Source organism: Populus trichocarpa, chromosome 11 (genome assembly GCF_000002775.5).
Source record: "Populus trichocarpa isolate Nisqually-1 chromosome 11, P.trichocarpa_v4.1, whole genome shotgun sequence".
NCBI classification, from domain to species: Eukaryota; Viridiplantae; Streptophyta; class Magnoliopsida; order Malpighiales; family Salicaceae; genus Populus; species Populus trichocarpa.
Window position 1 is genome coordinate 2,138,702 of NC_037295.2, and position 27,788 is coordinate 2,166,489.

General features: G+C 33.6%; 4 protein-coding genes across 5 annotated transcripts; all 4 read left to right on the top strand.

Moving 5' to 3' along the window:
* Positions 1–3,374: 3,374 nt before the first annotated feature.
* Positions 3,375–4,903, top strand: LOC127904047 (cysteine-rich repeat secretory protein 38-like). Its single transcript, XM_052445620.1, has 2 exons — positions 3,375–4,416; positions 4,542–4,903. The coding sequence occupies exons 1-2, from the start codon at positions 3,516–3,518 to the stop codon at positions 4,622–4,624; spliced, it is 984 nt and encodes a 327-aa protein (XP_052301580.1). The 5' UTR covers positions 3,375–3,515; the 3' UTR covers positions 4,625–4,903.
* Positions 4,904–6,896: 1,993 nt separating this feature from the next.
* LOC18107166 (cysteine-rich receptor-like protein kinase 44) lies at positions 6,897–10,185 on the top strand. Of its 2 annotated transcripts, XM_052445618.1 has the most exons (8): positions 7,320–7,462; positions 7,554–7,922; positions 8,131–8,283; positions 8,532–8,653; positions 8,762–8,972; positions 9,064–9,301; positions 9,439–9,589; positions 9,664–10,185. In XM_052445618.1, the coding sequence occupies exons 2-8, from the start codon at positions 7,574–7,576 to the stop codon at positions 10,000–10,002; spliced, it is 1,563 nt and encodes a 520-aa protein (XP_052301578.1). In that variant the 5' UTR covers positions 7,320–7,462; positions 7,554–7,573; the 3' UTR covers positions 10,003–10,185. The 2 variants fall into 2 exon arrangements, with proteins under 2 accessions (XP_006373162.2, XP_052301578.1); XM_006373100.3 differs by having other exon boundaries at positions 6,897–7,922.
* A 3,309-nt stretch (positions 10,186–13,494) lies between these two features.
* LOC18109765 (cysteine-rich repeat secretory protein 38) lies at positions 13,495–14,453 on the top strand. Its single transcript, XM_006387992.3, has one exon. It carries the CDS (start codon positions 13,560–13,562, stop codon positions 14,379–14,381), a length of 822 nt encoding a protein of 273 aa, XP_006388054.3. The 5' UTR covers positions 13,495–13,559; the 3' UTR covers positions 14,382–14,453.
* A 765-nt stretch (positions 14,454–15,218) lies between these two features.
* Positions 15,219–18,976, top strand: LOC18107167 (cysteine-rich receptor-like protein kinase 26). The gene is made up of 7 exons (XM_052445619.1): positions 15,219–16,151; positions 16,956–17,075; positions 17,174–17,295; positions 17,439–17,649; positions 17,769–18,006; positions 18,136–18,286; positions 18,424–18,976. Exons 1-7 carry the CDS (start codon positions 15,341–15,343, stop codon positions 18,811–18,813), a joined length of 2,043 nt encoding a protein of 680 aa, XP_052301579.1. The 5' UTR covers positions 15,219–15,340; the 3' UTR covers positions 18,814–18,976.
* Positions 18,977–27,788: the final 8,812 nt, after the last annotated feature.

Consider the following 27,788-nt stretch of genomic DNA (forward strand, 5'->3'; position numbering starts at 1 on the left):
TGACACTATCAAACATTGAAAAATAATTCACTTTCCAGGGATTCATTTTTCAAGGAAACTATTTTTCAAAATGAAACTACTTTCCAACAAACAAACGGGTCCAATTCAATAAATATTTTCCAGTTGGCTGATTTTCGAGTTAAAGCTGTATTATTTATTTATTATATCCCTTTACAATATGCGGCATGTTTTTATTATGGGATGTGTTTTGTAGGTTTTTTTACGCCTGCTTTAACTAATTAAACTTTAAATTTGTCATGTAATTGTTCTTAATTTTATAAAACGAGTTTTTGATTTTTTTTTAGTCTTTTTTGTAACGAAAACTATAAATCAACTGTATTAATAGTTACACTCAAGGTTGTCAATTCCGTTTCGGTAGGTGTTTTGTTTTTTCAATTGGAACGGAATGTTTCAGTTTCGGAGTGTTTCGGCGTGCTGTTTCGGGGTTATACTGTTCATATATATATATATATATATATATATATATATATATATAACAAACATAATTCATAATTCAAATTCAAGATAAATTAATTATAAATTATGCAATACAAACACAATGCCAAACAAATATAATTTTAAAATTTAAAATATTTCTAAATAGTCAAGATTAAATAGATCTTTAACTTAAAGTAATTCAACTTAAACAAAATATCAAAATATTATGAAAGTAAAATGTTTTAACACAAATATTTTAAATATAAAGTTAGGTCAATGTTATCAAAGCTAATGGAATCTAAAGCATCCTTTGTTTTGATCAAATTTCTACAAAGTATAAACATGAAAAAAACAACATGAATATAAATCATATATATTAGTGATAAATCTAATTTTAAAACATTAATATCATTTTTAATGAAAATAGTAATAATAATTTTCAATATTATTATCAATATCATTATTATTGAAAATAGTAATGAAAAAGAGCTTTTTATAATTAGGTGGTTTAATTAATTAAATTGAACAAGGTTCAATTTCATTCAATGGCTTTTTAAGAGCGGAACTGAACATATGGAATGAAACCGGAACGTTCCGGGCGGAATTTAGCCGAAAAATCCGGAACGGACCGAGATTTAAAATGAGATGAAATTTGTTCCGTTTTGTTCTGTTTTTTGAATTGGTATGGAATGTTTCGGCCATTCCGGGCGAAACGGAACGGAATTGACAACCTTGGTTACACTTCCATAATAATACCTCAATGTGGTATTATTATGAAAGTGTAACTATTGTTCGTTAAATCTTCTGTATGATTGGATAAGAAGGATGAGTACCCTCATCGTCGTACATACTTGGAAAAAAAATTGTGTTTGAAAACTTATGCTTAATAAATCTTTGTTGTAGGACCTTTGTGTATCAGCGGGCCAAGAAGTTAGGTTGTAGGCAAACTTCAAGATTCAAAACTTTTGTTGTACATATAATTAATTTTGTAAACTAAACTAAAAGCTCTTTTTATTATCTCTTCTTTCTTAATGATATTGTTTTATCTATGTTCGGATTTATGTAATGAAATTCTTAAGTAAAATATTATAATGCAAGTCGATATATATCTTCGCATAAATTCTCATGGTGTGTATAAATCAAATACTCATGTTTTATACTAGATATCAATTTCAATTCAAATAAAATAAAATGCATATATAGGTAGTAAAAGAATTTAATTAGAGACTTAGTAAGGTAGCATAGCATGTGCATGATAAAAAAAAACTTAAGATACGTGTTTAGATTTTGCGTTCTCTTTCTATGTAATTCAAGTTAATAGGTATATGAGATTGAATATATTTTCTTTCTTAACATCTATTTATATTTAAGTTCTTGTGAAATGGACATGATGAAATTATCGAAAAGTGAAATATGTATACATAAGTTTGGGATTGATTTATGGTTGAAATGATATGGACTAAAGTGTAAGACAAATGGATTATGTCGTGATAATGATTGTGAAATGGATGATACAGCCGATAACTTAATATGTCCACTTATAAAGGAAACTTTGTAAAATTTTCAATAGAATTACTTATAAATAAAGGAGCATGATTATGTGTATAAATAAACACAAAAAAAAATTGCCATGATTATGTGACGACATAGATGAAGCCATAGGTGCCGACATACCTTGGTCCATAATTGATGTCCAAGCATGGTATTCCATGTTACTATGAAATTTTTTGACAGAAGTCATCTTCTGTTGTAGTGATAAAATATGGCCATTTCTTTTTTTTTATTTGCTCTTTCAGTGTCTGAATTGATGAACTATGAGGTGTTGACCCCATCGTGTAGGATTGTGATGAAGGATGATTTTCCCGATCAGTTCTATATCTTGAAATCATCTTCTTTTTATAATTTTCCTACAAGAAAATTCAATGTAATAATAAATTCATTTTAATTTTAAATAATAATTAAATTACATAAAAAAAGTACTTACAATAACTTTTTTAGACTTGTTATCTATGAAGGTTTCAGGTTGCTTAGCACTCTGATGCTACACCGAAAACACATCATCACATAGAGGTTCTTTTCCGCTTGCCTTTTCTTGTTATCAACCAAAAAAAAATATTAGAAAATATAAATATAAAAATTTCAAGTTCATTATAACAAAAAAATAATAATAATCCTTGTCACGCTAGCTCGGTATGATCTCTCTCTCTTTCTCTTAACTTTTGCTAAATCATTTATCCACGCTACATTGCATTACTAACATGTTTTATAATAATAATAATAATAATAATTAAAACATTAATCATGAACTTAAAATATGATGTATATTAGATGATATTTTTTTAAAATATTGATACAGTGAAATATTGAATAACATTGTTTTATATATATAAAAATAATGATATATTACATCGATCCGAGTTAAACTATCACATCTAAAACCTTCGAGTTTAGAAATTATGAAGTAAAAATCTCAAAATTTTAGTTTAATTTTTCAACATCTAATATGGGGAGCTTCTATTCCGGTAAAATTTTCAGTGAACAGAAGGAAAGTATTTTTTAACTTTTTCAAGAATATGTATTGAGAGAGAGAGAGAGAAAACAGAGGATCCAAATGTGAATAAATTTGAGATAAAGGACTCAACTGAATTATATGTACAAAATTGGACTCAAATACTAAGCTGGGAGACTCCACCATTGACCTGACCCTATTATCTTATATGTTTTGAATTTTCAACATTGTAGTTCCAAGTTTTTACCGTAATTCGACAAGCAATTCTGTGTTTTTGAGGTTGGTAAGTCTTCAAACCAAACAAGGAGTTCCATGTGACCGAGTCTGTTGCCTTTAGTGATAGCCAAACAGTTCAAGACTTCCACGAGTCTTTGCAAGATTTTCAAAAAATGGGAGACCAGACCATTTATTGCGTAGAAATTAGGCAGGTAGAGAGTAGACCAACAGAAAAGTCACCATTTCACTCGGAGATTTCCCACCCAATACCTGTGCCATGCTTGAAACTATAAGGAATCCTACTGAGTACTGCCACTCAATAAAAATCACAAAGAGAAAGTGAGGTTCTGCAATGGCAATGGCTATGGCAGCATCAAAATTGCTTTTCTTTTTTTGTCCCATTTTCATTTACCTCCTTGTCCTCTCTATTGCACAAGCAGATCCACTTTATCACTTTTGTTCAAAAACTGGTAACTTCACTAACAGTAGTGACTACAAATCAAACCTCAATAACCTTCTTTCCTCCTTCTCTTCCAATACCAAAATCGACTATGGGTTTTACAACGACTCGTATGGCCAAAACAATGACAAAGTTACCGCAATTTCACTCTGTAGAGGAGATAAAAAGCCCGAAACCTGCCGAAGTTGCATCACTAATTCTAGTCAAGTGCTTACACAACTCTGTCCAAACCAAAAGGAGGCCTATATATGGTATGATGATTGTATGTTAAGGTATTCAAACCGTTTCATAGTAGGCAGTATGGAATTCGGGCCTCACTTTTGGATGTACAACGTGAATAACGTGACCGACGAAAAAGAGTTCTATGAGAAGCTAAATGTTTTGTTAGGCAACCTTACAAATTTAGCAGCATTAGGTGATTCACGAAGAAAATTTGCAACAGGAAATGCGACCACGGAAAACTCTCAACAAAAAATGTATGCACTTGTTCAGTGCACTCCTGATTTGACTCGGCAGCAATGCAGCGATTGCCTGAATCAAGCGATCAAATTGATTCCAACATGCTGTTCTAAGAGTCAAGGAGGGAGGGTGGTTTCACCTAGCTGTCACTTTCGATACGAAAAGGACCCTTTCTATGAACTTGTAACCACGACACCGCCGCCATCTCCAGCGCCACTTTCAGTCCTTCCACCGCCACCACAAGCAACTCCAGCGCCTCTTTCAGTCCTTCCACCGCCACCACAAGCAACAGCAGATGCAGTGCCACCAAGAGCCAGTACCGCGGCTAAAATAGGTACTGCAGTAATCATTACAGAATATGTTCTGTTAACAAATATGGTAAAATTTTAACTGCTTCCAAATTTAATTCAGTTTTGATAAAATGCTCTAATCACATGCAATTTTCTGATCTTTTTGCAGCCAAAACATCGGCCATAGTTCAAACTACCATTGCCAACGTTTTGCCAATATTGCTACTTCTATGGTCCTTACAGCATGTATGAGCCGCTTGACAGATAGCAAGTCATCTACATCATGTTCACTTTCTTATTTTGCAGCCCTTTCTTCCTCGGATTAAAACAATAAATATAGTTATTGTCTGTATTTATTATGGACACAATAAATATAAATTTATCGTTGATTGGACAAACAGTTTTTATTTATTTTGAAGTTTCTCTATGAGAATCGTTGTTTTCACTTCTGGTAGTTTTATTTTGATGAGGATGATTGTTGTAAGCATTGTATTGTAGCATTTCTGAGTTATTATATTGTGTTTGAATCAAGGATCTCTTGTTTATTTCCTTTATGAAATTATACCTCTTGTGATGGGAAGAATTGTATGACAAAATAACTCCAAGGGGATTAATTGCATTTGCATTAATTATGAGGCTTGAGGGAACTGGGAAGCTCTAGTGATATATTATCTATATGGTTGTTGGGCTTTTAGCTCAAGTTTCTTAAAAAAGTTCGTTCTTTTAGTTTTCAAACTCCAGCGGGGCCAATCCATATTCTTACTCGATTGAATTGATTCGGCGACTTGCTGACTTGAAATTTGATTTGGGAGGGTTTGTTTTTAATTTTTATACCAAAATGACATTGTTTATTTAAATAAAAAAAAATTCTTGAAAGGATATTGTTTTAGGGTTTTTTAAATTATAATATGGGTTAACTTGACAACTTTTAGATCAACTCGCTCAACCCTTAACCTTAGTCTAGGGCTGTATCAGCTCCTGAACTGGTCTGTCTTTCATCATCATGAGAAAGAAATGTGCTGGTCAGAACAAACCAGTGAAGCTCCAGGAAATGCTTTTTGTTCATGTTAGGAAAAGCGGAAACTCATATGCAGATTTATTAGAAAAAAAAATCTCTGCCATTCCTTCTGATCTCATTGCAATGGTCAATCTGTAATTTAAAATGATATTTATAGAGATCCCTGTATTTAATTTAGAATGATTAATTCAATTTTATAGAAATCCCTGCACATAACTTAAAACGTTGCATAGAGTTTGCTTAGCCTCCATTTGCTATTCTGTTTTGAATGGGTTTGGTTAAAATTTGAAAAAAAAATTTAAATTTTTTTTTTATATTTTTAAATATTTTTGATATGTTAATATTAATAATTTTTTTTAAAAAATATTACTTTATTATATTTTCAAGTAAAAAATATTTTTAAAAGTAATCAATACCTCTTATAATAAAAAGAGTTTGAGTGAATTATTGATGAGAAATTCATAAACTTTGAAAGAACAAATAGATATGAACTTTCAAAAACAACAAAGAAAATCAACATACGTCTCTTAATGTTTGCTTTGGTTCCATGCACTTCCTAACCTATATTTGTATATAAAAAAAAAACTCTCAAAGGTGTAGTTAATTTGATAAGTTCTAGATTTGCTTTTTAGAGATCACCAGTTTGAGTTTCACAAATCTTAGGGTCATTACAGGCTTTAATGGTCGTTAACTTCAGTGTCTGTGAGATTAGTTAAGGTACACGCAAGCTGACCCGAACACCCCGTTAATAATAATAATAAAAAAAACAAAAGAAATGAGTGAAGCATTGAAGGCATAGGATGGGTTAATTAAGGAGATATAGCTAATAATATTTAATGTGGCTGGAGGATATACGAGGGTGGTCAACGATTACATCATTTAATTTATTTGATTATTAAAGATTGTGTAGGTAGACAAAAATGAAAAGAAAAAATGACCTCTAATTTTAACAATTATTATGTCGAAATGTCAAAGTTTTTATTTGATTATAAAATAATATTTTTGGTTTTGAATTTCCAACACTGCTGTGGGCAATCTTGTCATTCCAATTTATTTTTTTGACGAAGTGGACAAACAATTATGTGTTTCTCTAAGAATATTCATATTGACAAGTCTTCAAACCAAACAACACTGCATGTGAGCGAGTCTTTTGTCTTTTTGTGATAGGCAATGTGTTCGAAGGAACAAGTTTTCTCAACTTCGGTGAGAAAACAATTTTTCTTTTGAGGTATTAAGGAAATTATAGAGGTAACCTAAGAAAAAAAAATATTTGACAAAGCCCTCTCACCTCACATTCAAGAAAATATTATTGAATCCACTTTTTATATCCGGAAAGCCCTTAACTGTAAGTTAAAAGGATAATTAAATTAAAATATTATAAAATTAAATAGAGCATGTAAAATTGGCTTGATTATTTTTAGTTCTTGAATAATATTGGTTTTACTATTTAATTTAAATCAATTTTGTCTTGAGCTTCTATGTTAATATTCTTTTTTTTTTTTTCGAAGTCTGTCAAATTCGGTGAGGATACCACCATATCTTTAAGACTAACTTATTGAGACATTTTAGTTCGAAGAATTCCAATATTCTTGTATGCACAAGCCAGATTTATTTTGAATAATTCCCAGATGTTCGATAATTAGGAAGATCATTTCATATCACTATACCAGATTCAGAGGCAGGCAAAAAAACCGATGGCTTCTTCCAGATTGTTTTTTTCTCTCTGTCTTCTGTTCGTGGAAGTTCTGGCTCTAGCTAAGGCACAGCAGCCAGTAGACCAGCCTAAGATGTCATATCACGACTGTGTAGGAAAGGGCAACTACACCACGAACAGTACTTACCAGGCAAATCTCAATCAACTCCTCACCTCTATCTACACCAACACTGAAATAAACAATGGCTTTTACAACTTTTCCAACGGCCAAGACGCGGACACAGTCTATTCAATTGCACTTTGTAGACCGGATATCAGTCCTGATGCCTGCCGCAGTTGCATAAGAAATGCTAGTGATTCCCTGGTAAGACTCTGTCCAAACTTCGTGGAGGCAATTGGAGGGTTAGATGATTGTACGGTACGCTACACAAACCGCTCCATATTTAATCGCATGGAGAAAGGACCTTATTTTTGGGTGTATGATGATCGAGTTAATGTCTCTGATGTAGTCGGGTTCAATCAGTCACGGATGACCTTGTTAGATAGGCTGAGAGATGAAGCAGCAGCAGGGGATTCTCGTTACAAGTATGCAATGGATCAAATAGCTGCCCCAGCCCCAAACTTTCAAACAATATATGCACTTGTACAGTGTACTCCTGATTTATCTGCTTCGGAATGCAGGGATTGCCTGTATAATGCTTCAGGACTTATTCCAAAGTGTTGTGATGCAAGACAAGGAGGAAGAGTTATTTATCCAAGCTGTAATTTTAGGTATGAAATAGACCGTTTCTATGACCCTTCGATTAATTCAATCCCGCCACCACCAGATTCAACTTCGACTAATACAGTTCCATCACCACCAGCTTCAACTTCACAAGGTATGGAATACTTTTCTTCAACTATTTTGAATTTGAGTATGTGGATTTAGGCTGTTAAAGATTCGATTCAATTAAGGATCTATTCCCAGCAATTTAGAAGTTAACCTTTTGATATTGACTTAAATTACTCTGTTACTAGTTAGTTATTAGACAAATCTATAAATTCAGCCTAAACATGTGTAAATCAGATTTCATTTCTGGTATGTAGGAAAGAAGGGCATGAAGAGAAATGTCCTCATCATCATTTCCATGGTTCCGATAGCTGTTTCTGTGATTCTTATAGTTTGCGTCTGCATCTTCTTAAGAGCTAGGAGGAAGCAGAAGGGGGAAGAGGAAGAGGAAGAGGAAGAGGAAGCTAAAGGTAATTTCTGAAGTTATTTGGAAGGTTAAGGACATAACGCGAAGCTTTTTAGCCTCTCAGAGTCCTCTTTTTATTGCTTACCATTCCTACACTCGAACTGAAGCTTTAAATTGCTGATGTTATGATAATTGATGGGAAATTCGGCTAGTGTTAAAATTCACCATTTTTACATGAAGATATGTTTCATTCAAGCTCTTCAGAGAAGCAGCCTTTTCATTTGCTTATGCGTTAGCATTGCTTTGTTGTAGATTTAAATGAAATGGAAGATGTAGAATTGCTCCAACTTGATTTTGGCACTGTCAGAGAAGCAACAGGTAACTTCTCTGAGGATAATAAACTTGGACAAGGAGGATTTGGTGCCGTGTACAAGGTAAAGGAAAATCAATTGTCTGTCAAATATGATTCAATTTGAGACATTTGGTAATTTTGGACTAGATTCAATTTGTTCTAAACATTTCTGATTTTGACATGATTCCAGGGCACTCTGACGAGTGGACAAGATATAGCTGTAAAGAGATTGTCTAGGACATCAGGACAAGGAGAGATAGAATTCAAGAATGAGGTCATGTTAGTTGCCAAGCTTCAGCATCGGAATTTGGTTAGACTCCTGGGTTTCTGCTATGAGAAAGAAGAAAGGATTCTTGTCTATGAGTTTCTCCCCAACTCGAGCCTCAACAACTTGATATTTGGTATATTCGTCATTTGATTCCTTGATCAAGTTTGAACATGTAATCTCCATCGTGAGTTCAAGTAATTGATCTAGTTCTAGTTGATTTGCAGATCCAGTCAAGCGTGTACTTCTAGATTGGGAAACCCTCTACGAAATCATAGATGGCATTGCAAGGGGGCTTCTTTACCTACATGAAGACTCTCGACTACGGATTATTCATCGTGATCTCAAAGCTGCTAACATTCTGCTAGATGAGAACATGAATCCAAAAATCTCAGATTTTGGAATGGCAAGAATGTTTGCTATGGATCAAGCTCAAGATAGCACGAGTAGAGTAGTTGGGACCTTGTGAGTATATACTGCCAGTCTGCCACAAATTTTCAAATTATAATAAATTGATTGGAAAAAAATGAAATAATTTATAGTAGATTTTCTGCAGCCATTGTTTAAACTAGAATTAATCCAAATCTGATGTTTCCATGCAGCGGGTATATGGCTCCAGAATATGTTATCCGTGGACATTTCTCAGTTAAATCAGATGTATATAGCTTTGGTGTCTTAGTTTTAGAAATTGTTAGTGGTCGAAAGATTGGTGGCAGGGGCATAGGAGACGAAGGAGAGGACCTTCTAACCTATGTAAGTATCAACAGTGCTTAATTTTATTGATTCTGTTTGAATAATGTGCATGAACTTTATCTAAATTTTTGCAGTCATGGAGAAAATGGAATGATGGGACACCTTTAGACATAATAGATCCTACCTTGAATGATGGTCCAAGAAATGAAATTATGAGATGCATCATCATCGGATTACTCTGTGTTCAGGAAAAAGAAGCCCTCAGACCAACTATGGCTCAAGTTTCTATGATGCTTAGTAGCTACTCTGTCACTCTCGCAGCACCCTCAAAACCTGCATTTTTTATGCACAGAGAAGACTCGTTTCCGTCACCGGTGAATGCTTCAAGGTTAATTGAGTCGGATGAATCCAGAACTAGATCTTCCCGGTGGTCTAACAATGAGGTTTCCATCACTGAGCTGGACCCTCGATAACATCCAAAGGTAGAGAGCAAGTTAATAAGCATGTTGGTGCTCCAACTTTGCTTCAAATTATTTGTTTTTTGATGGAAGCAGAAGTTGTGGTTTCTTGTTGGACTTGAAGCAAATGCTGTGGTGAAATAAATAGATGAAAAAGAATAAAAAAGAAGGACCACATTAGATTTCCTGATTGTTCAATTAGGTCCTTGTTATATTTCTGAGATGCTTTTGGTAGCAATATTTGCTAAATTTTATAGATTGAATGACAACCAATTAGGCAAAAGAGTAAAAATGTTGGTTGATTGGCTGTGCAAACTCAAGCCAAGCCTGTTCTTCGGAGACCATACAGATATATTTAAAATAAACTAAACTCTTCTTCGTCTAAACTTAAAAATAACTATAATCTGGTCCTAAAATAATCAATAATTAACAGAGATTAGATTATCGAATCCCATATCTCACTCTTCCCTCTATATATTTACATGCATCTAAAAGCTGTGGATCTGACATTTTTTTATCATAATTTTAGTTCTTTAAGAAAAAAGGGATATAGTAGGGGGGGGGGGGGGGGGAATTGGCATGGGAGTATCTTTAGAAGAGGGCCAAGGTTCAAACCCAGCCATAGGCTTTGAAGGATCCTCAATTCCTGGTGTTAATAGGCCTATCTTGGATAACAAGATTTAGTAGGTTTCATATCATGGGCTTTCCATGTCTGTGCATGTCTTTATGAAGGAATAAAAGTTGGTATGAAGATGTCGACTTGCTTAGCCCTTCGTGTTTTCCAATACGTTGAAGAACTGACGATAAGAGGCCGGTTGTCTAGTTGATCAGTTCTTTAATTAAATGACAAGCCCATAAGCAAATTCATATGGGCTCTGCTACCATTTGAACATTGAATAGGGAGCCTATTTATTATTTTAAAATAAAAATATTGTTAATGTTATTATATATATATATATAAAGTTATGTGAAATAGATGATGAAGATGCCGTGTCTTCAAAATTTAGTTAGAAGGTTGTGTTTGGTATTAAAAAAAAAAATATATTTTAAAATGTAAGAGGGTGTCTAATAATCACATGTGAAGGTAAATAAATTTAGAATTAAACTAGATTATTGCCCGTGTTGTGTTATGTTGCAGGTTGGATTAAATTTTTTTGAATATAAAAAAATATTTAGCTATTATTAATATATATTTTAGTTAATAAAAAAAATTAAACTATATGAGGATTGACTTGATAAACTGTATGGCAGATCAAAAAAACAATTTAGATGACCGATAAAAATATTGTTTGACTAAAAAACATCAAGACAACATCTTTTAAAAAAATATTAAAATGGTAACATATTATATCAACTTGAATCAACTCTAGTTAACCTGGTAAATTTGTTATAAAGGTCATGAGACGCTGATAACCCTATAAAAAACAAATAAAAAAATATTAAATCAAATTCTTAATCATTAATTTAATGTTGAAGAATAAAATAAAAAACAAGTTTCAACTAAAAAAAAATGAGTTGAGTAAACCTGGGTTAACCTATCAAACCTAGATCATGAGACCGAGATAACATCATAAAAAAAATTAAAATAAATTATGAAACTCAATTTAGAATCAACCTATGTTAAAGGATGCAATTTAAAAAAATCAATTGAAAAAAGGACACAAAAAACCATCCGAATCAACTAAACAAATCCGTAACTCAAGTTATGATACCAGGATAACCTTATAGAACGCAATCCAAAATACATTATGAAATATAATTTCCAGTAAACTCAATATTAAAAGATAAAATTAAAAAAATAAATTAACTAAAAAATGACTAAAAAACCCAACTCAACTGGCTTAATCTGCAACGTGGGTCATAAAATTATAATAACCCTATAGAAAGTAACTAAATAAAAAACCATGAAACTTAATTCTTAAGTCACCCAATATTTATCAATTAAATTGAAAACAAAAACAAAAAATAACTCAAGTCAACCCGAGTTAACTTACCAAACTCAGGTCAAAAGACCAGGATAACTCCTTAAAAAGCAAATAATTTTTTTTTATAAATTCTAACTTCCAATCAACCCAATATTGAAGGATGAGTTTGAATAAAAAATCTATTAAAAAACAAAAAAAAAACACTTCAGTTAACCTGGTTAACCTGTAAAACTCATGGCCCGAGTCATAAGACTGTAATAAATCCATAGAAATAAAATTGAAAAATAATTACCAATCAACCCAATGTTAAATGATAAAGTTGAGAAAAAAAATTAAAAAAGAGAAAAAAAACTCAAGTCAACACAACTAACTTGTATAATTCACAACTCGGGTCATAAAACTAGGATAACTCCATAAAAAATAAATCGAAACAAATTAAGAAATTCAATACCTAATAAATTCAATGTTGGAGAATGAAATTGAAAAAAAATCATCAAACATTTTGATTTTTGAGGACTAAAAGTGGAAAATGCTTTGGCATTTCATGATTTTATTTATTATTAGAAATCTTAATGGTAGAATCCACAATGTGATAGATCACATGAAGATATTAGAGATACATAATATATAGTTACTTAGAAAATTAACATAAAAAAATTTGGATGTCTTGACTACTAATGTAAACTACACTTTTATGGTGGGGTAATCTGAATATGAAGGCGGCTTTCGGGGTATATGTTTATTGTTTGATTGTTACCTTACAGTAAATAAGCACGTCACTGACGCATGAATCAAGCTATCTTGATTCAAGCCAACCTCAATAATTTTCTTGTTCTTTAAAATAAATGAAGCACCCAAAGACGACTTCCACTCAATCTGTTTAAAAAAAACTAGAGGAAGGATATGGTTCAAGGGGCGGCTTGTCGTTAATGACTTACATCTCAATCCATTAACTTGTTTACCAAACATATTAATTTGATATTTTATAATAACATATCAAAATCAAACAACTGTAATAAACAGATCATCGTTTTTTAGGGCAACAATCACTTCGCTTTTTAAGGATACTTTTAGTATGCTGGATAGAAAAGGATGGAATGAGACTGGACGACACAGGACGAGTAAAAGCTTTGTCTATTTTTTGGTATACAAAGGATTGAACTATACAACCGTACGTGTTGCTTTGTATTTGATAAGCCTACTATCCCACATAATAACATATTTGATAAGCCTTTTGATGATCTTTGTATTTGATCTGTGTTATTCCCATTGTATGCCACTGCTCCCTTTGTATCAAATAATCTCCTAAATTGTTCAAGACTCTCCGATTTATGACCTATGATAACAGTTGTTGCTTCATTGAATGTGCTTCAGATCATACTTCCATACCTGAATCATTTTTCTGGCCTCCATGTTGACCAAGTTTACCTATAGTAATTCGTGTTCAAATCGACCATTAATTAAAGTGTCAAAAGCATTTTTCTCCCCCAAAATAGTAGCTATCTATGTTCAAGCACTGAAATCATAGACTTCTGATTTCAAAAAATAAATAGAATTAACACCCTAAGATGAAACCCATCATGCACTATCCATCTCCAAAAAAAAAAAAAAAAATAGCTTGAGGGAAGAGTGAGCAACCCTTTTCCAATGTATTCCTTAAGACTAATAGTGTTGTTTTCCTTTTCTTGTGTTCTTCTATCCTCACTGAGTATTGCTCAACCAGATTTCTTGTACCAGTCTTGCAGAAACACCGAAAACAACTACACAGCTAACAGCACTTTCCAAAAGAACCTTGACAGCCTCCTTTCTTCTCTGGCCTCCAATACCCAAATTGACTACGGATATTATAATTTCTCTGCTGGTCAAATAGGCCCTGACCAAGTACATGCAATTGCACTTTGTAGAGGAGATATTTTGCTGAATGAGTGTCGAGGTTGCGTTAGTAACTCTGGGCGTAAGATCTTACAGGTTTGTCCTAACCAGAAAGAGGCGATAGGAATTTATGATTTCTGTATTCTACGATACTCCAACAGATCCTCGTTTGGTGTCTTAGACGAAGAGTTTATTGTGTATACTTGGAACACAGAAAATGCCTCGCATGTGAATCTATTCAGTCAGGCACTTGGAAACTTAACAAGTCGACTTCGTACAGCTGCAGCTTCAGGTACTTCACTTCTAAAGTTTGCGACAGGAAATCAAACGGCGGGAATCATTACAATATTTGGACTCGTTCAGTGCATGCCTGATTTATCAGCCCAGGATTGTGATGATTGCCTGGCTGGGACTTTTCAACAGATTCGAAGCTGTTGTGATGGACAGATCGAAGGAAAAATTGGAGGGAGAATTGTAAGAGGAAGCTACTATTTAAGGTTTGAAACCTACCCTTTTTATAGAGTTACAGCCGCCACATTAGCACAGCTACCACTTCCGCCATCGCCAGAAGCACCGCCAGCTGCAGGTAGACCTTGAAAAGATATGAATTAAGAGAGCCCTTTTACCTTTTATATACACACACACACACTAAATTATTTGGTTCATACCAAGTCATCCATGCAACATCCTAAATTTTAAGAAGAGAATACAAAAACTCTAGCAGTCCTAATTCTCACCAGAAATAAATTCATAGAAAATGAGTGAATTCAATGTAAGAAATTCTACTGATCACTTTGTATTGAATTAAATTCAACTCCTTTCTCAAGCAAAAAATAAAATAAAATTGTTCAATTCAAATCACGTACGTATTTCTAGTGAAACGTGGAAATGGAATCCCGTATACACTTGTCCTTCTACTTTTCTTTTAGATTGAAGGAGAAGGAAAATTCTAGATTCCCGCAGCCTAAACCCTGTTGAGAACCTGTAGTTACAATTATATATGATTATATTGGTCAAGAAAAAAAAAAGTCCGACCGCCAGACTTTCGGAGACTTGCCCTTTATCTTGCATACACGATTAGAAAAAAAATTCGAGATTATTAACAGAAATTACCGATGGAAATATTTGATAACATATTTGATAAGCCTTTTGTTGATCTTTGTATTTGATCTGTGTTATTCCCATTGTATGCCACTGCTCCCTTTATATCAAATAATCTCTTAAATTGTTCAAGACTCTCCGATTTATGACCTATGATAACAGTTGTTGCTTCATTGAATGTACTTCACATCATACTTGCATACCTGAATCATTTTTCTGGCCTCCATGTTGACCAAATTTACCTATAGTAATTCGTGTTCAAATCGACAATTAATTAAAGTGACAAAAGCATTTTTCTCCCCCAAAATAGTAGCTATCTATGTTCAAGCATTGAAATCATAGACTTCTGATTTCAAAAAATAAATAGAATTAACACCCTAAGATGAAACCCATCATGCACTATCCATCTCCAAAAAAAAACATAGCTTGAGGGAAGAGTGAGCAACCCTTTTCCAATGGATTCCTTAAGACTAATAGTGTTGTTTTCATTTTCTTGTATTCTTCTAGCCTCGCTGAGTATTGCTCAACCAGATTTCTTGTACCAGTCTTGCAGAAACACCGAAAACAACTACACAGCTAACAGCACTTTCCAAAAGAACCTTGACAGCCTCCTTTCTTCTCTGGCCTCCAATACCCAAATTGACTACGGATATTATAATTTCTCTGCTGGTCAAATAGGCCCTGACCAAGTTCATGCAATTGTACTTTGTAGAGGAGATATTTTGCTGAATGAGTGTCGAGGTTGCGTTAGTAACTCTGTGCGTAAGATCTTACAGATTTGTCCTAACCAGAAAGAGGCGATAGGAATTTATGATTTCTGTATTCTACGATACTCCAACAGATCCTCGTTTGGTGTCTTAGATGAAGAGTTTATTGTTTATACTTGGAACAGAGAAAATGCCTCGCATGTGAATCTATTCAGTCAGGCACTTGGAAACTTAATAATTCGACTTCGTACAGCTGCAGCTTCAGGTACTTCACTTCTAAAGTTTGCGACAGGAAATCAAACGGCGGGAATCATTACAATATTTGGACTCGTTCAATGCATGCCTGATTTATCAGCCCAGGATTGTGATGATTGCCTGGCTGGGACTTTTCAACAGATTCGAAGCTGTTGTGATGGACAGATCGAAGGAAAGATTGGAGGGAGAATTGTAAGAGGAAGCTGCTATTTAAGGTTTGAAACCTACCCTTTTTATAGAGTTACAGCCGCCACATTAGCACAGCTACCACTTCCGCCATCGCCAGAAGCACCGCCAGCTACAGGTAGACCTTGAAAAGATATGAATTAAGAGAGCCCTTTTACCTTTTATTTATGTGTGTGTGTGTGTGTGTGTGTGTGTATACCCTAAATTATTTGGTTCATACCAAGTCATCCATGCAACATCCTAATTTTAAGAAGAGAATACACAACTCTAGCAGTCCTAATTCTCACCAGAAAAAAATTCATAGAAAATGAGTGAATTCAATGTAAGAAATTCTACTGATCACTTTGTATTGAATTAAATTCAACTCCTTTCTCAAGCAAAAAAATAAAATAAAATTGTTCAATTCAAATAACCTATTTCTACTGAAACGTGGAAATGGAATCCCATATACACTTGTCCTTCTACTTTTCTTTTAGATTGAAGGAGAAGGAAAATTCTAGATTCCCGCAGCCTAAACCCTGTTGAGAACCTGTAGTTACAATTATATATGATTATATTGGTCAAGAAAAAAAAAAAGTCCGACCGCCAGACTTTTGGAGACTTGCCCTTTATCTTGCATACACTAATAGAAAATAAATTCGAGATTATTAACAGAAATTACCGATGGAAATATTGCTACCATTGTTATTAACGAGTTACTGCGAAAGTTTTAGGAAAATTTATCTTTTTTTTTTCTTTAATTACCATCATAATTTTTCCATCAGCAAGTGATTTTTCCATTAGAACAAATATATGCACTGATGCAAACGACGGATTCTTCTTTATGGTATAAGGTAATAAATTTAATCAATTCACTCATAGTTGAGCATTAACATTTCAGCTTCTATTTACATTTTATCTGAAACCTTTCCATGGTTTGCAGAGAATGGCAATACAACTCGGAAAGTTGTAATCATCATTGTTTCCATATTAATCTTCATGGCAGTTGTAGTTATCACTTCCATCTTTCTTTATTGTAGGCGGCCAAAGCAAGAGGTCAAGAGTAAGTTATTCTTTACTTAATATACATTATAATTGTCAGGGATACAGATTTGAACATAGAATGGAATGAACTACTTCAACGTTTTTTTTTTCATTAAGATTTCAATGAAAATGGAGGCCAAGAATGCGTGCAATTCAGATTTGCATCCATCAGAGTTGCAACACATAACTTCTCTGATGATAATAAGCTTGGACAAGGTGGTTTTGGTGCTGTTTATAAGGTAATTAATGACATTGAAAGGTTGAAAAGTGAATCAAATGTTTGTTAAATTTTATAAAACTTGAAGATGATTGTATTACATGATGTGATTGATTTGCTTAATTTGTTTTTATCTAAAACTCTTTCAATGGAAAAATGATTCAGGGTCTGCTTCAAGATGGACAAGCAATAGCTGTAAAGAGACTAGCAAGAAATTCTGCACAAGGAGAAGTTGAATTTAAGAACGAGGTCCTGTTAGTGGCAAGGCTTCAGCATAGGAATCTAGTTAGGCTCCATGGTTTCTGCTTCGAAGGAACAGAAAAGCTTCTAGTATATGAGTTTGTGCCTAATTCAAGTCTCGATCAATTCTTATTTGGTAATCCGAAAACACTATTTTGTTACTATTCTAACTCTTAATTTATTTTTTTGAAAGAGTAGATTATGTTGCTCCTTGTTCCTTTTTGATGCCCATGCTTTATGACTTCATGGCTGTAGATCCAAGCAAGCGATCGCTCATTGATTGGGAAATACGCTACCAGATCATAGTAGGCATTGCTCGAGGAGTTCTGTACCTTCACCAAGATTCTCAGCTTCGGGTTATTCATCGTGATCTAAAAGCTAGCAACATTTTGTTAGATGATCAAATGAATGCTAAAATCTCGGATTTTGGCATGGCAAAGCTATTTCAAATGGATCAAACGCAAGATGCTACAAGTAGAATTGTGGGGACCTTGTAAGTTTAAGAATCTAGCTACAGCTTATTGCTAAAATTTCGTGTAACTATTTCTAAAGCAACACATGATTAAGACTTATAATATTTCAACATTGCAACTGAAATTATTTAAATTATGGTTACCTTCAGGGGCTACATGGCTCCAGAATATGCGATGCATGGATGCTTCTCAGCGAAGTCAGATGTTTTTAGCTTCGGTGTGCTAGTTTTGGAGATTATTACCGGTCGTCAAAATGGTTCATTCAATAGCGAGGACGAGCAAGAATACCTTCTCACCAACGTAAGTAACATCTTTATGAGTAGGTTGATCAGATCAATTGAACTTTTTTTTTATTGCTGCTAAAAATGGTTCATTGTGTTTTTCTAATCTATTACCCCAACACATAGGCACAATTGATAAAATCAAAATGTTTGCAGGCATGGGAGAGTTGGAATCAAGGAAGAACATTAAATCTGATAGATCCTATTCTCAAAAGGGTTGTTTCAAGGAGAGATGTATTGATAAGATGTTTCCACATAGGATTACTATGCGTCCAAGAAAAGGTAGCAGATAGACCAACCATGGCTTCAGTTATTCTGATGCTTAGTAGCGACTCTTTCGTTCTTCCATTACCATCAAGACCTCCATATTGTATGCACTCCGCTATGGAGGAACAAGAAACATCAAGGCCGGCACAAGATATTCCCTCCTCTAGAGAGCAACCAATATCAACATCAAGTTCATTGACTAATCATGAATCATATCCATCAGATCAATCTGGAATTGGCCATCTCGAATCCTCCATTAAAGAGATTTCAAATCCTTAGTTCTCCTTACTCATCGTTTTCTGTCTTCTTCCAGCAGTCACACATAAGGTATTTTATGCAATTAATGTTGTCCAAAAACCATTGATTGAACCAGAGATTATTAATCCGTTTACCAGGGAATTGAATGATGATAAACATATTTGACTAAATAAATTGTAATCAACGTACCATTATCCCACCATAGCTAATGGAAGGAACAATATATCTTGGCATAAATGTTCATTTTATTGGAAAAAACTTAATTTTGCTAATATCCACACCTATTTTTATTAAGTCCAAAATTTCTTTTCATTCATTTTTTATTGGGATTTTTTTTCTCAAATACTGAATTTATGCAAGTAATCGAATAAAAGTAATTGTTATTATTTTATGGCTGGAGTATAATTAGCTATTTCTTAAATGAATAAATAAATAAAACAGATTATTTTCAAGATAAGCAAATAAAACATTTTTATAATACTTAAGTGATATTTAATTATACATAATTTAAGACCTTGAGTTAAAAATCCAAGTATTCATTAGTACACGATTTTCCTCTGTATAGAAAACTTGTTGGGTTACCTACTCCATATGGCTGCTGTAGTGACTTCATTATTATATACACCCAGCTAGAATCGTCTACTTGAATTATTTAATGAATGATGCATTTAAAAAGTGAACAAATTTCAGGGTATGACTCGACAAGACAATAATATATCCAAGGCGGCTTGCCTAGAATCAGTTGCATCTCAATCAATTGTTTTCTACTCATGTAATTTAAAAGTGCTCTCGTTAAATCAAAATTGTTTGGAATAGTAATATTATTCAGACCCGTGAAGAGAAAGTGGGACAGACCTGTAGCCTAGTTTAATATTGATTTTTTATTTTATTTTTTATAATTGATCATGTTTGGTTTCTGAAACACATACACTGAATGAAAACTGTAAATATAAAAACTCTTTGGAAGTTCCAAGAACCTCAATAAATTTATTTAAAATTGTTTAGGATTTATACAAAAATTACCTGAAGATCATATTTTTTTTTTTGGCTTTGAACACTACCAAAAAATATTCAAATACAAACAAAATCACTAACGAAAATATTCCGTCCGTATTTTAGCATGGTATTTCCCAATAGAATTGTTCCCATCACCATTTCTATCGGTATTTATTGACGAACTATTTATGTTGGTAAATACCAAGGGAATCTCTGTCAGAATCAAAGGAATTAAAAAAATAAAAAAGCACGATGATGTGTAACTTTTTGTGAACGCTTTTACCAATGGAATTATAGTTGGATTAAAAAAAAGACAGTTGTATTGTGATGTGTCACTGATACCGATAGAATTGTCGATGGACCGCCAAAAATTTGGAGGGTTTTTTGAAAATTTTAGTATGAAATAAAAATTTCAAGGTTACTTTACCGAGAAAATCACCGATGAATTAATTAAAAATAATATTATTTAATAATCCGCCGGTAATTCTGTCGATAAAAACATAGTATAAAACCCCGCAGGGTCACTCCAAGTTCATTTTTTCCTGTCATTTTCTCTCTTCACTCTCGTTCAAATCCCCCTCACTCGAATCCTCTCTTCATAATAGTAGAACTTAAGGTTTTTATAATCAACACGATTAAAAGGTATGTGTGGTGAATCTTTTGACTTATTTTCTTCTTATTTTTCTTCTTTTCTTCAGTTTATTAACAATGTATATTTGTTTTTTGTTTTTGTTTTTCTATCACACGTAGATAAACTCTAAAATTACGCATGTCATTAAGGTAAGCATTTTTCATTAACCATCTTCTATTTGTTTTTGTATTTTTTTATATATTTTATTGTCTACATATTGATAATTTTTTATTATGTTTGTTGAATTTTAATTGTTATTGTTAAATTTGTGGTATAAATGTTAATTGAATTTATAGGATTAGATTTTTTATATATATATTATTGTCTACATATTGATAATGTTTTATTATGTTTGTTGACTTTTAATTGTTATTGTTAAATTCAATATATAAATGTTAATTGAATATATAGGTTTAATGTTTTTTTCTATTTTATTGTCTACATTGCAATAATGTTTTATTGCGTTTGTTGAATTTTAATTGTTATTGTCAAATTTGTAATATAAATAGTTGAATATATAGGATTAAATTTAATTACAAAGAATTCTTGTCAATTCTTGATTAAAAACATTATCATGTTGAAAATAAGATGAAATTGAATAATCCAAAATTATTGGTAGAAATAAATTAAAATCAACTGGTTTGTGGCATAAATTTTGTATATTTGCAAGATTGAAAATTCTTGGTAGTCTCTAATATAGGAGAGGTGCTGTCAAATGTTTTTTAAGAAAATCAAAATCGATTATGCTAATATTCATTAAATTTGTGTAGATGCATAGGAGAAAATCAACTTCACACCGCGAGCACATGATTGCAGCTAGTTCTTCTAGTAGCGACGATGACAATGTGTCATTAGGTGTTAAGCAAGAAGAGGCACCTGCATCGACACACAACGCTGCCTTTTTCTCAAATACTGAATTTATGCAAGTAATCGAATAAAAGTAATTGTTATTATTTTGTGACTGGAGTATAATTAGCTATTTCTTAAATGAATAAATAAATAAAACAGATTATTTTCAAGATAAGCAAATAAAACATTTTTATAATACTTAAGTGATATTTAATTATACATAATTTGAGACCTTGAGTTAAAGATCTAAGTATTCATTAGTACACGATTTTCCTCTGTATAGACAACTTGTTGGGTTACCTGCTCCATTTAAAAAGTGAACAAATTATTTAATGAATGATGCATTTAAAAAGTGAACAAATTTCAGGGTATGACTCGACAAGACCATAATATATCCAAGGCGGCTTGCCTAGAATCAGTTGCATCTCAATCAATTGTTTTCTACTCATGTAATTTAAAAGTACTCTCGTTAAATCAAAATTGTTTGGAACAGTAATATTATATAGACCCGTGAAGAGAAAGTGGGATAGACCTGTAGCCTAGTTTAATATTGGTTTATATATATATATATATATATATATATATATATATATATAATTGATCATGTTAGGTTTCTGAAACACATATACACACTAAAAACTATAAATAAAAAAACTTTTTGGAAGTTCCAAGAATCTCATTAAACTGATTTAGAGTTGTTTAGGATTTATATGAAGATTATCTGAAGATCATATGTTTTTTTCGACTTTGAACACTACCAGAAAATATACGAATACAAATAAAATCACTGACGAAAATATTCAGTCGGTATTTTAGCATGGTATTTACCGATAGAATTGTTCTCATCGCCATTTTTGTCGGTATTTACTGACGAACTATTTCTATTAGTAAATACCGAGGGAATCCTTGTCGGAATCAAAGGAATTAAAAAAAATAAAAAAGCATGATGATGTGTAACTTTTTGTGAATGCTTTTACTGATGGAATTATAGTTGGATTCAAACAAAGATAGTCGTATAGTGATGTGTCACTGATATCGACAGAATTGTTGACGGACCGCCAAAAATCTGGAGGGTTTTTTGAAAATTTTAGCGTGAAATAAAAATTTCAAGGTTACTTTATCGAGGAAATCACCAATGGATTAATTAAAAATAATATTATTTAATAGTCTGTTGGTAATTCCATCGATAAAAACACAGTATAAAACCCTGCGAGGTCGCTCCAAGTTCATTTTTTCCTCTCATTTTCTCTCTTCACTCTCGTTCAAATCCCCTTCACTCGAATCCTCTCTTCATAGTAGTAGAACTTAAGGTTTTTATAATCAACACGATTAAAAGGTATGTGTGATGAATCTTTTGACTTATTTTCTTCTTTTCTTTAGTTTATTAACAATGTATTTTTGTTTTTTTTTATCACACGTAGATAAACTCTAAAATTACCCATGTTATTAAGGTAAGCATTTTTCATTAACCATCTTCTATTTGTTTTTGTATTTTTTTATATATTTTATTGTCTACATATTGATAATGTTTTATTATGTTTGTTGACTTTTAATTGTTATTGTTAAATTCAATATATAAATGTTGATTGAATATATAGGTTTAATTTTTTTTTCTATTTTATTGTCTACATTGCAATAATGTTTTATTGTGTTTGTTGAATTTTAATTGTTATTGTCAAATTTGTAATATAAATAGTTGAATATATAGGATTAAATTTAATTACAAAGAATTCTTGTCAATTCTTTATTAAAAACATTATCATGTTGAAAATAAGATGAAATTGAATAATCCAAAATTGTTAGTAGAAATAAATTAAAATCAACTAGTTTGTGGCATATATTTTGTATATTTGCAGGATTGAAAATTCTTGGTAGTTTCCAATAAATGGGAGGTGCTGCCAATTTTATTTTTTTTAAAAAATGAAAATTTATTATGCTAATATTCATTAAATTTGTGTAAATGCATAGGGAAAAATCAACTTCACACCGTGAGCACATGATTGCAGCTAGTTCTTCTAGTAGCGATGATGACAACATGTCATTAGGTGCCAAGTAAGAAGAGGCACCAACATCGACACACGCCACTGCCTCTTCTAGTGTTGTTTCACAATGTAGAGGCGGTGTCCTTTCACAACGTAATCAAATCACCTGGAAGTACGTGGCGCATTAGAAGGATAACCTTTCAATGTAAGTTTGTTTTGCTTTGAGTTTGTTTGTGTTTAACAATTTATGAACAACTAATATTTCATTAATTTTATCGATTTTCAGGTTCACAAACATTGAGGCCGCCCGAGTAATAACATCGGCGTTTAAATTGTCGATGGAGATTCATTTGTTTCTATGGATTCAGATTTGCAGACATCCTGATTGGAACCCTCATTTGATGCATGGTTTTCAAGATTTCAAGTTAGTGTTACCTTAAAAGTTTTACTACTTTTTTTTAATGTAAATTCGTATACTTTATTTAGAATATTGATTTATTTTTCATAAATTGTTAATGCAAGGGTAAATTTGAATGGGATAGAGAAAAAGATAATGTTGCGTAGAGGGTTTGGGAGAATCATACTGCAACTAGGTAACGACGAAAACAATATGATAATTATTTTTTATTTTAAATATTAAAATTGCATTTGTCATTAACTCATAGAATATGTTTGTATCATGTAGGTTGTGTGATTTTTGGTATGAGGCACAAAAATATGCTAGGGAAAACGCTCTGTTTGGCTAGAATGACGTGGTGGTTTTGGAGGGATTTCAGGCCGCCATACATCCCGAAGGATATATGGGTGGAATATATTCAGCACGTGACGTCCAAGCGTTTCACACAACACTTGCAGTTTGGTGCGGGGAACTGGAGCTAGCAAATTCACGGCTCAGTTACCACGCACACCGGTGGCTCTGTTTATATCGTTTCGCATGCGAAGCGGATGGTAAGATTATTTTTAATTACACCTATCTTTAATTAATTTGTTGTTATTTATAAATATATTTAACTTGCAACATTATTTTTCTTATAGGCTACGACTCTTGGACATGAGTCAAGCCCAATGAAGCTTTTTGTGGAGACACAGGTGTGGAGTGAAGACCACCAAAAAGAGGTGTAACAATTCATCGACAACCGCGCTCAACACTTTGTGATACCATTATTTTCATAAGTTATTATTTTCTTGAATTGAATTTGATGATTTTAGTTTTCATTTCCAGGAGACATATAATAGTTGGTTTAGGGAGAGATATGGGGACGATCCTTCGACCCACATAGATTTCGATCCGGATTTGTGGATGGAGGCAAGATAGTCTGGTAGACCCGATAGAAATCAGGTGTACGGACTCTCTAACACTATGGTTGAGAACTTGCGGATGGGCCATAGTGTCTCAACTATTGGAAGCTCCCAATTGATATCGAGCACCTAGTCTCAAGAGTTTATGGCCTTGCAACAACATACAACTCATCTCACATAAAAATATGAGCAACTCTCAGCGGATTATGACAACTCCGCAAAATGGTCCTGGACATGAGATCACAGATAGGTGGTATGTGTGCACTCCCTTTTTGGCCATATGATTTCAGGAACGACTAGCCACCTCCTCCTCCTCCTCCAGCATCGCCATTGTTCTAGTTTAATATTTATTTAAATATATAAATTTGTAATGAATAGTTGGATTTTATATTATTCAAGTTTATTTTTACATATTTCAATTTTGTACCATTTTATTTTTGTAACAACCCGGCCCAATATGCTGTATATTGTCCATTTTGGGTCTTACAGCCCTCATTATTTTGTTCCTCGTGATGCGAGCTCACTTTTGAGTCTTACGCCCCAAAATGCATACTCTAGTGTGGTGGCCCCCACCCCTGTCATATACTGTCCGCTTTGGGTCCCTCCCATACCTGGGTTGCCGACCCTCACAGTTTTAAACACGTACTCCAGAGTAGCGCAGCGGCCTAAACCTGTCGTATACTGTCCGCTTTGGGTCCCTCCCACAACCAGGTTGCCAACCCTTACAGTTTTAAACGCGTACAACATGTTAGCAATCAGCGCTACTAATAAGGCCAACTACCAAAGCCTCACCCGCCGATGTGGGATATTACAATCCACCCCCTTTAAGGAGCCCATCGACCCCGTCAGCACAACCGAACAACCAGTGAGGTCAGCTCTGATACCAAATGTAACAACCCGGCTCAATATGCTGTATATTGTCCATTTTGGGTCTTACCGCCCTCACGGTTTTGTTTCTGGTGACGCGAGCCCACTTCTGAGCCTGACGTCCTAAAACGCGTACTCCAGTATGGTGGCCCCACCCCTGTCATAAACTGTCCGCTTTGGGTCCCTCCCATTCCTGGGTTGCCGACCCTCACGAGCTAATGCAATTGCACTTAGCAGAGGAGATATTGGAGTAGAAGAATGTCGATTGGAAAAAGGCAAAGATTAGTCCTAAGACGTTCCCAGCGGAGTCGTTATTCTGTCACACCCGGACATCGCGGCGACCGATTAAAAATAATCTCGATTGGAAAAGGAATAGATATCTGGTATCTTATTTTTTTAAGGGGAAAATATCTAGTTTAAGGAGTCGCCACCTAGTATTATGGTTACTAGGAACCCTAACTGGTCAACAAAGATTATATGATACGTGACTGATTACGCAAAAAAAAGATGCTATCACCACTTAAGAGTTCTACCTGAGGTAGACTGCATTGCTTGATTTGTCTAAAATTGCTAAGAATTTGTTCTCCTTTTTCTTTTTTATTCTTCTTTTCATGTTCCTGACTCTTGCGACAATAAATAATTCCTATGAATATTTCCAACTCTGGCGTTGGTAAATATCGCACAAATCCAAAAAATACGATATTCTTGACTCTGGTGTTAGTGAATAATTTCGCAAAATTTTGAATTTTGAATGAAGAAACAATTCTACGAATATTATTATTTTTTATTTTTTATTTTTTTGGGCTAGATCGAGCCTAGCCTACGGGCTGGGTTGGATCCAGCCAACCCGATCCAGTTACTAGCTTAGGCCAGTAACCGGCCCAAAAAGCATGCACATGTGAACTAGTTCTAGCGTGCACTCCATAGTGCGAAGGTAATTAATTTTACCTTAGCACTGTTTTTGAACAAAACTTGGAAATGGAATTGCAGGGCAGGAGGAAGAATGCTTACCTGGGTGAAGACAGCAACGGAGACGAAGACGAGGGTGATGATCCTAGCTCTAGTCGAAGAACGTCCTACTCTTTCCTTTCCTTTTCAATCTCACTCCCCTCTCTCTCTTGTTTTTGGTTTACTTTCCCCTGTGTTACTTTCCTAGTTCTTCCGTTCTCTCTCTCGGTCTCCTCTTCTGTTCTCTCTCAATTGCCTTACTCTGTTATTTGCTTAATTGTTTTACACTGTTTTCTCTTCAATCGTTTTGCTCCCCTATTTCCTCCTCGTTGATTTCTCTAGTATTTATAGGGATCACCCTTCTTTGCTCAGCCTACTTCTCTCCTCCTGATAAGCACGGCTTGGGGAGTCGGTTTCTGCTAGGACTCGGACGCGATATTCAATCCTTATCTCCCCTGGTTGTGAACATCATGAAGATAAGGATTGATCTTTTGTGTTTTGATAGGACTAGGATGCTGGCATTTTAATTTCTTCCCTTCTTTGCAGGCGGATTTGCAGTGTTAGAGGAAGAAGAAGAAGAAGAAGAAGTATGCTTGAAGCAGTGCCGTTTTGGACGAGGCATGACCATTTTCAATTTGGTCCCTGAAGTTTCTAAATTTTTTATTCAAGCCCCTAATCTTTTAATTTCAAATTTTAGCCCTTTAAAATTAGATTAAAAAGCAAATGGATCAAAATTTAGGTTACAACAAGCATCACCAACCACTAACAGAAGTTATGTGATGCAGGAGAAAGCTGAAGACAGTAACATAAAGAGAGAACACGACTTGACTTCGTAATTTTGAAGTTATTTGAGCAGAAAATAAAAATGGCCGAACTTGACTTCGTAATTTTTAATTAAATAACAAACAAATGTGATCAATAGATGGTCATATGCTCATGTGAGGTTATTTCAAATAATGATGCAAATCATGCATTTTTTCCCCTTTTTATACAAAACAATTTGGTGTTATAGTCACAATAAAATATCAAAGTTCTTGGGACAAATCAACGGCCATCGTTTCATTTGAAAATAGTAAACTGAAGGCTGTCATTTCCGTCATGGGGTGGCCATTTTAGAAGGACTTAAATATGTGAAAACCTTTTAAGAACAAGGAGGATTCTGAATACTTTCCAGACTTTGGTTTAGATTCGTACCACACACATACCACTCAGAAACTTGTGGGATTTCACAATTTTTTCTCATATTGGAAGTTTGCCGGCAGCTTCAGCTAGCACAAGTGTGGTGGGTTGGTCAATAAGTCAGAATTGTAGGGTTAGATCAAGTTGTCTTTCTTTATTCATGGAAAAAAACAATAAATTCCGCGTTTGGTTTGCCAAGACTGTTGGCGCTCAAGGCAACTTGTCCAAGTTGTTCCATGTTGATG

Coding starts and splice junctions, on each gene's coding strand:
- LOC127904047 (XM_052445620.1), top strand. CDS start 3,516: ATGGCAATGGCTATGGCAGCATCAAAATTGCTTTTCTTTTTTTGTCCC. Junction 4,417..4,541: donor CAGTACCGCGGCTAAAATAG/GTACTGCAGTAA, acceptor ATCTTTTTGCAG/CCAAAACATCGGCCATAGTT.
- LOC18107166 (XM_006373100.3), top strand. CDS start 7,085: ATGGCTTCTTCCAGATTGTTTTTTTCTCTCTGTCTTCTGTTCGTGGAA. Junction 7,923..8,130: donor ACCAGCTTCAACTTCACAAG/GTATGGAATACT, acceptor TCTGGTATGTAG/GAAAGAAGGGCATGAAGAGA. Junction 9,302..9,438: donor AGTAGAGTAGTTGGGACCTT/GTGAGTATATAC, acceptor GTTTCCATGCAG/CGGGTATATGGCTCCAGAAT.
- LOC18109765 (XM_006387992.3), top strand. CDS start 13,560: ATGTATTCCTTAAGACTAATAGTGTTGTTTTCCTTTTCTTGTGTTCTT.
- LOC18107167 (XM_052445619.1), top strand. CDS start 15,341: ATGGATTCCTTAAGACTAATAGTGTTGTTTTCATTTTCTTGTATTCTT. Junction 16,152..16,955: donor AGAAGCACCGCCAGCTACAG/GTAGACCTTGAA, acceptor CATGGTTTGCAG/AGAATGGCAATACAACTCGG. Junction 17,650..17,768: donor TCTCGATCAATTCTTATTTG/GTAATCCGAAAA, acceptor TCATGGCTGTAG/ATCCAAGCAAGCGATCGCTC.